Source organism: Oryzias latipes, chromosome 5, assembly GCF_053564925.1.
Source record: "Oryzias latipes strain Hd-rR chromosome 5, Olatipes_Hd-rR_3.1".
In the NCBI taxonomy this organism is placed as follows: Eukaryota; Metazoa; Chordata; class Actinopteri; order Beloniformes; family Adrianichthyidae; genus Oryzias; species Oryzias latipes.
In genome coordinates, this window is record NC_136241.1 from 5,852,970 (window position 1) to 5,861,591 (window position 8,622).

At 39.8% G+C, this 8,622-nt stretch overlaps 1 protein-coding gene across 1 annotated transcript; it reads left to right on the forward strand.

Annotated features, from left to right (window-relative positions):
* Positions 1-1,258: 1,258 nt before the first annotated feature.
* Positions 1,259-8,363, forward strand: myl6 (myosin, light chain 6, alkali, smooth muscle and non-muscle). Its single transcript, XM_004084908.5, has 6 exons — positions 1,259-1,406; positions 1,604-1,631; positions 3,826-3,969; positions 4,111-4,284; positions 4,906-4,983; positions 7,316-8,363. The coding sequence occupies exons 1-6, from the start codon at positions 1,275-1,277 to the stop codon at positions 7,342-7,344; spliced, it is 585 nt and encodes a 194-aa protein (XP_004084956.2). The 5' UTR covers positions 1,259-1,274; the 3' UTR covers positions 7,345-8,363.
* Positions 8,364-8,622: the final 259 nt, after the last annotated feature.

The following is an 8,622-nucleotide window of genomic DNA, read 5'->3' on the forward strand; positions in this document are numbered from 1 at the left end:
TTTGAAAATACGAAGCCCAATGTTTTACTTCAAAGATGTACATTAAAAATTGGGTCGTGTACGTTTTCCTCTCACATGTTTAGATATGCATCTCCATACATGGTCTACGAATCGATACATAAAAGATTCAACTAACTTTGTGGTGATACAATCAAATTATGTTACTTAAATTCATTTGGCATTTAAAACTGTAAGTGAAAAGTGTTTTAAATTGATTTATTCAGCTATTGTTTAACCCTTGTGCTATCCTAGGCACTTTACCATTGGGAGTTGGGTCATCTAGACCCACTAGACAGTGCTCTGAACCTTTTTTCTTCAATGATTTGTGATCTTCACTGGTGTCCATGGATTACATGAAATCTTTCCACCTTTATCCACCTTTGTCATGGTAGGGAGAACACGTCAATGTAAGGGTGGGGGGGTCATTTAAGATAGCACAAGGATTAAAGTGCTGTGAAAAAAAGGTTTATCTTTATGTTTAGTGACATCCGTCACTGTGGTTCCCATTCAGCCAATTGTAACTGACCTGACTTGGTAGAAGCAAGCTTGTGATTGGATGTCTTTTTTTTTGTTTGCATCACATCTACAAAAAAAGACAAATGCCCCGTAGAGACACAACAGGAAAAGAAAATTACTAAGAAACCGATTATTTACTTCCAGATTGACTTTATATTTCTTTGCCAACATAAACTTGTTTGTATCTGCTGTTCTCCTAAACCTCGATCGACTTTTTAAAAATTTATCTATCGTTTACATCCCCCATACATAAAATTAAGCAGTTTCTTAATATGTAGTGTCTGTGTTTAGTATATGCTTACTTTAAGTAAAAATGTTAATATTTTAAACTGATTTCTATTTTCTAATTTTTTTGTTTTTGCTTAAAAAATTAATTGGAGTGTTATCTATTACCCAGAGTGGTACAGTTTGGGTCAAAAATGTCCATGATAAGTCTGTATCAAAAAAGTGAAAAAATCTTATCACACAATCTTGAAAGTGTCTCAGAACACTAACACGTCTGGACTCGTTTGTTTTTGTGCAGATTAAATCTACAAACCGCAATCGAGTCTGGAAAGATCAGAAAGTTTTTCTGCAGAGAGTTTCCTACTTTAAACTAAATCGAGCAGATTCCAGATTTCATTAAAACTGTGTAAAGATGCGTACACATATAGGAGTGTGAGGCTGTGGGACATTGTACGGGTTACATAAGCAGAAGAAAGGTTGTGTCCTTTGAATCAACGGTCCCCAAATACGCCAGGAATGCGGCCTGGAATTTGATGAATCTGATTGGCTGCCTTTGCCTACGTCATCAGAGGCGCGGCCCTGCATCAGCTAGCTGGTTGTCGGTTCAGGCTGCGGAGAGTTTCGGTCCTCTACTCTGTCTCATATTAACACCAACAATAGAGATGGTGAGTCATTATTATCCCGCTGAGGCTGTTCTAGATTACAGAATAACAAAATTAATTCAGTTTTAGATCAAAACGACGTTTTAAACCCGGCTAGCATTAGCATTTGCTTAGCTTTATATCTGTAACGGTGATGTTTGTTGTTTCTCACATGCTCCCTGATGATCCCCCTTTATTTTTTTTAACTCTGCCCCAAACAGTCTGACTTCACGGATGACCAGATCATGGGTGAGTGAAATCGATCACAGACATTCATTTTCCTTTTTATGTTTTGCTCATATATCATCCGTTTTATGCACATATCTTTGGGCTCCTGTTCGACAATGAATGAGCACTGCAGTCTGTCAATGGGAGGTAAACGGCGATTCTCTTCTTGAAAGCTTAGCACGGTTTAACACAGTGGAACACCTGGGTCCAGCATGTGGGTAAACAGGAAGATTTGCATGTTTGTGTGGAGACCATAACCTGTTGATGGGTTTGGATAGAAGCAGGACTGACGCAGGAAAGGTGTGGTTTGACAGAAGACCACATCTTTTAGCAGTGCAGCCTGATGAGGAAGGTGGAGAGGTTTGACAGCCTCTCCACACCCACACAGAGGATGTTCTCCTTAAAGTCCCACTCCGATCATCTTTTAGTCTATTTTCACGCGTTTTCGAGGACAGAGTTTGTTAGAAATTCACCTCTGAGATGTGGGCGGGACGCCTCTACTTCCCCTCCCTGTTGCTGAGAGCTCTCCGTTTACACCTGGCTTCCAGCCCTCAGACCCCCAACCTAACATTACGGGTGCAACCAAAATGGTGATCAATATCAGAGCAATCCAGCCGTCCAGTTTAGATCCAGATTCACGCTCAGATGAGGAACACAAAGGCGTACATCAGGGGTGTCCAAACTTTTAGCAAAGGGGGCCGGATTTGGTGAAGTTAAAACATGTGAGGGGAAACCGTTCGACCTGTAAAATGACATTAAATCCAAATAACTTGTGAATAATTGTTTTTACAATGGGATCCTTTTCATTTTTTCACATAGAACAGAAATATTTTTAAAGAAAATTTTTGCCCAAATTCAAGTGAACTTCTGATTTTGAAGGCCTAAAATAAAAGAATCCAAAAATCTGGAAAAATCTGCATTAAATTTGTGTTTTTCACCATTACCTGCTCGATGTAAACTGTTAAATTAAAAAAAAGTGAACAGGAAAATAAATCATCTTACTCCGAACTACAAACTACTGTGGTTTAATTTACAGAAACAAACCTGTTCCTCTGGGTGGGCCCTACATCAACAGCTGGTTGCCAGCTTGTTGATGTAATTTAGCCGATCACAATCTAGAAACGGTACAGTTCTGAGAAAGTCATGGAAGCTGCATATCATTGATTTTATGACAGGAGCCTGCAGGCTGATGGAAATTTGAACATGGGCTGCATTTGGCCGGACTTTGGACATGCCTGATGTACATGGATCTAGTCGCCTATAAGCAGATGCGTCAGAATAGGGGCGGAGCAGGAAGCCTGTGGCCCTCCCAGCATATTTTCTACATCATAAATGTGAGCTTTTTCCAACGGAAATTTTTTATCTGCTTTTGATTCACAACAATTTGATTAAAGAAATACTCAAAAATGCAATTTTAAGCTTCATGTTCTTTATATACGTCCTCCATCATGAAAACAAATCCACAAGAACAGATTAAAAACACCAAACACGCCATTTTAATCAGAGTGGGTCTTTGAAAGCTTTAAAAACAAGAACATCCTCTGTTTTTTTCCACCCAATCTTAATTGGAATTTTTGCTGTGAGTGAACTTTTGTGTTTGATGTGAACTGTAAATTCTTTAGATAGATTTATTTGTCATTGTCACAGGTACAATGACAAAAGAAAAAACTGCTTCCTGGTCAGTGCAGCACTCATTTCTTAAAGACAACACATGGTAAAACGTTATTGCTAAAAATAAGACAAAAAATCCATGAAAATATGTAAAAAGTGCTTAATCTGGAAATGAAATCAGTTAGTTGCATATGGACTACCACTAAAAAACAAACCCAGGATGCTCAACATGTCTTAAGGTCAGGTTCACAGAAGTTAGGAGAATTATTAAACCCAAACAGACGGACATTCTTTTCTCATTTATTCTGATGAGGATTCTCTTTTCTTAAACAAACTCATCTAGCTAAAGTGTGTCATTTTCTCAGTTATGATATGAACATGACTTCACAGTGTGAAGAGTCAACACTTTACCCTGATGCATAGATATTCTGACTTATGTTGACATTTACAGACAGCTTGAAAACTACTCAGTTGGACTTATTCACAACTTTAAGCAAATTCTGAACTTAAAGATCGTAAACTAATCTTTAAAGTGTTTAAAATGTTTCTCTTTACATTTATTTGTCCATCCATGTCTGTGCATATTTCTGTCATCTTTTGTCAGAGTTTAAGGAGGTTTTCTCTTTGTTTGACCGGACGGGCGAGGGGAAAATCACCTACAGCCAGTGTGGTGACGTAATGCGAGCCCTGGGTCAGAACCCGGTCAATGCAGAAGTGCTTAAAGTTCTTGGAAACCCAAAGTCAGAAGGCAAGTCTGTGACTTATTTGATCAACTATAATACTTTTTTACTGGGCAGATGACTGCTTTGGTGGAGTAAGGCTTTGTTTTTTAAGCAGATTTTAGAGCTATGTCAATAAATTCCCTCTGGTTCTCATTCACACTTTGCAGAGATGAACTACAAAACTCTGGACTTTGAGCAGTTCCTCCCCATGCTTCATGCAATCACAAAGAATAAGGAGCAAGGCTCTTTTGAGGACATTGTTGAGGGTTTGCGTGTTTTCGACAAGGAGGGAAACAGCACAGTGATGGGAGCAGAGCTGCGTCACGTCCTCACCACATTAGGTAATCTGAACAGGACGTGTCACTCCACGTCTTTTTTGTCTTTTTTAAATCATTGATTGCATATGAGAGAACTGGACTCAGTGACTCCTCCCCCCCTGGCGTTCCAAACAGGAAGTGGCTCCAAGAAGCCAAAATCCCATTGATGTCTATAGAGACACAAGCAGCTGTTACTCAGTCATTCTGTTGGTCAGAATAAACATTCTTACTCTAACTTTTTATTAAAATATATTCTTGATATTCCTATTTCTTTTCAGTTATTTTTTGCAAGTTATAAACTGACCAATCAGATGCCTCAATAAAAGTATGGAGTCTCACATCCAACTTTAAAAAGTTTGACAGATTTGGTGTAGCCTGCTTTCTGTGGTAAGGGTGTGGCCTTCCAACAAGCTCACTCCTGATTGGTGAGAGTTGACATAGAACTGATGACTTAAACTGACTGAATACTGATGTCATCTGGTTCCAACATGGGGGTCTACGTATTGTGAAAAAATTGCGACTGAATTTACTTTGCTGGGCCTTTCTTTGAGTGACGTCACTCTCAGTCCAGTTTTCAGATAAAGTTCATGCTTTTAACAAGCTTCTTCTATTTTTCATTTTCAAATGTTTTTTTTTGTGTCTTAGGTGAAAAGATGACAGAAGAGGAGGTGGAGACTCTTTTAGCCGGACACGAGGATGCCAATGGCTGCATTCATTATGAAGGTGAATGCTGGAAAAGTACCGTATTTTCACGACCATAGGGTGCACTGGGTTATGGGGCGTAGTTTCAGTTATGGGTGATTTTCAGTATTTGACACATACCATATAAGAGGCGCACCGGGTTTTATGGCACGGGTACGTTAACACAACATACCGGTAAAACATGCATGCCAGTGTTAAACCTTTTCTGCCACGACGTTTCTGACCGCGGGGGAGATCCTCTCCAGGGCCGATGGCGGATCTTCCTTTGGGGTTAACTTCCCCGTTCGGACCCTCAGAGGCCCCAGAGCGGGTTAATATAAGAACCAGTCTGTTTTTTTGGAGGAAAACCCTTTTTATTACTGTTCTCCGTAACTGAGTAACACACACACACTGGCGCTGAGCGCTCTGCCCCCCTTCTTCCTGCAAACGCACAAGCGCAGACACACGGGCTTCTGCACACACACTCATTCCACAACACTAGTGTGTGTTTAAAAAGGCACCGGTTGTGATTTATTTTTTTTATTTTTTCAGTCATCAGTCAGCATCCAAAAATCCATCAAAGTCCTCATCTTTTGTATCTGAAATGAACAGCTGGGCTACATTTCTATCAAACACGCCAGCTTCCCCTTAGTCATTGTCAGTCCGTCTCGTTGCCGTGCGGCAAGATGACGGCTTTTCATAAAACAAAAGCAAAAGTTTCCTCTGTAAGCGTTACTGCCCTCAGTCGAATGGTGACTATAGAGAAGCTTCTCCAAGCTGATCGCTGGTCGGTAATCTGTCACTCAGCTGCGTCATGTTAACTTGTTTGTAGGGTTGGGCGATGTCCCTTAAATTGGCCGTTGACGATGTTTGCTGTCAACCATCGGGATGGACGATGACATCGTCAGGGGTGGGGGGGGTGGGGTATTTTTACATTTTTCGTTCTTATATAACTGCTATTCTTTTTTTTGCTTTTTTCATTTTATTTTCCAACTAATGACTAATCCGCAATGATCCAGTAAAAACTGAGGGAAGTGACTTTAACAAAAAAAAGTAACAAACAAAATAGAAAAGAAGTAGTCCGCTCCCGCACTTCACTAGTGAAGTGGACCGGCGGAGTGCGGACTTCCAGCTTTGTGTTTGATGGGAAGGGGGGGGGGGGGGGGGTGCATGAGCGGTATGTGTGGGAGATTTAAGACTGCGATCCGTCCCGCAGCTCTAGGGGTACAAGCAACCGAACTCAGAACCGGGTCTAAAAGTGTGTGTCTGAGCACAGCTCGGATCGTCAGCACACACAGCGGTTTGAGCTTCAAAGCAGAAATGTTGAATGTTTTCTAAGGAAAAGTCCTTACAATCACGCGGATTAGTGTTTCCAGTCGTGTCCCGACTAAATAAAGGCTGATGTTATTCTTACATGTTTACGTGCAGCCAGCAAGCAGCACCATCCAAAGCTAATGTTGTTAGCCCGTGTTAGCATACTGCTAATCCTGGCTTCGTTCAGAAAAAGCACTGACCACACGGATTAAAATTCAAATGATGAGCGAACAGGTGTTTCATAATAACCGTAACATTATTAAAAGCACGTTTAAAAGATCATCTCGTATATTACCGAGCTGACATGTCAATGTATATAGCCGCTCGGCGCTGTTAAACATTGTTTTGTATTGAATTGTTACATTCAATAAAGTTTGAAAAAAAAAAGCCGCTCGGCGGAATTTATATCCTTCCGGTTTTCAAACCCTACTGCGCATGTGCGAATGATTTATTCCGACGGAAAGTGTGACCTTAGTGAACGTTTTTATATTCTGAAAACATTTTTCTGGGCCCATGTACACGGTTGGATTCTAATCCGACCATTGATCCCATCAAGATATTTTGTACATGTAACCGCGGCTTATGGTGTCGACGCGCAACGTGGCGGGGGCGTGGCATCACGATGGTGGTCTCTCCATCGGGATGTCAGTCACCCATCACGATGGACGATGATATCGTCCATCGGCACAACCCTACTTGTTTGAGTTTGTTTTCCAGCTTCCTCCACTTGTGATCCATGGATTCATTCATCTTGAATTCTCTGCTGCTCTCATGTTCCTCCGTGTAGCGGATAGGTGGCAGTTTAAACTGTGCTTCAGCCATGTTGTAAACAATGTTGTTCATGCCCACACTTCCCTCCCCCGTTCTCACACCGTCTTCTTCTAGGCCCCACTGCTACACATTAGGCACACCGCCTCATAGGGCGCCCCCTACAGTTTGGAGAAAATTTAAGACTTTGAACTGTGCCTTACAGTCGTGAAAATATGGTAAATCCTATAAAACATGAATGCTGGATAACGACTTTGTACTTTGTTAATCCTTAGTGTTTCTCTCCTCACAGAACTTGTCCGGATGGTGATGAGCGGTTAAGGGTTTTTAAGGACACCTTTCCAGATTTAACTGGACTTTTCAAATGTTTTCCTGTACTTGTGTTTTCTTTTTTTCTTATTTTAAGTCTTTCCCTCCATGTTGCCCTACATGGGCTCAAATCAGGATAAAGTGAATGAAAAACCGGATTGTAAATTTTGAAGAAAAAAAAAAGTTTGAAAACGGTATTAAACTCAGAAGTACACATGGTAAACTTGGAAAAAAAATATTACACATTTGGAAATGAACTAGTACATTTAAATTTGAAAACTTTTTTTTTCAAATTTAAATCGGATGAACGAGGTTATGGTGACATCATTTCCAAAACCCAGTTTGCTGTTGCAGCCTGTTTTATATCTCCGTACAGTAGTGATAACGCTCTCCTAAAGTTTGGTTGGTGCAACAAAAGGAGAAATTACACAGGTGGTGCCAACAGCAGCAATGTTGTGGAAATTACGTCACCATAACCTCTTTCATCTGATGTCAATCATAAAGCCAGTGGGTCCAAAGCCCCGCCCCCTCATAAATTAGGATTAACTGCAGAAATAAAAATACTGAATTAAAAATGTAAATTGAAGATTGAAAGTGAAGTACAAAAGGTGTTACAAATAAACCTTTTTTATAATAGTTATTTTATAATAGTTATAGGTTTATAGTCTTTTTTTTCAGTTTCAATTCTATTTTTTTATTTCCTTCATATTTACAATGTCTACTTTCAAGTTTAAAACAGTTTTCAAATTTTCTTCTTTGTCAAATTTCCAACCAGATTTTTCCTTCACTCTAAGCTGATCCTGGTTTGGACTCATACATGCATCCAAATGGTTTTGTGAATGTTTTTTTGTCTGCGTTTTTCGTTTTGTCGTCTTGTGCGAGCGAACCGTTTATCATCTCAGATGTTCAGGCACATTCGACGCCACCCTTCCACCTTTTAAACTTTAATCAGTCTTTCTTTTTGATGTTGGTTTTTCTTTGGGTGTTGAACTTGTGACTTGTGAAATAAAAAGGGTTTTTGTTTTTTTGAACCTGTGTACCTTTGATTTTGTTCCTTTTCTTATAGACTTCTGTTGATGTTTTTGTCATGATCTTGGTAGTAGTAAATAAAACGACACACTATTGAAGCTAACGGTAAAAAATGTTTAACATAAAACAGTTTTAGGGCTTCGACATTCTAATTTATGGTGAACTTTAAGAAGAGAATTAAGACTAACCAGCTGACTGACTGTGTGACTTTCTTTTGTTGTAGCAAATACTTTATAAACTTTTGTGTTTTTACTATCACAG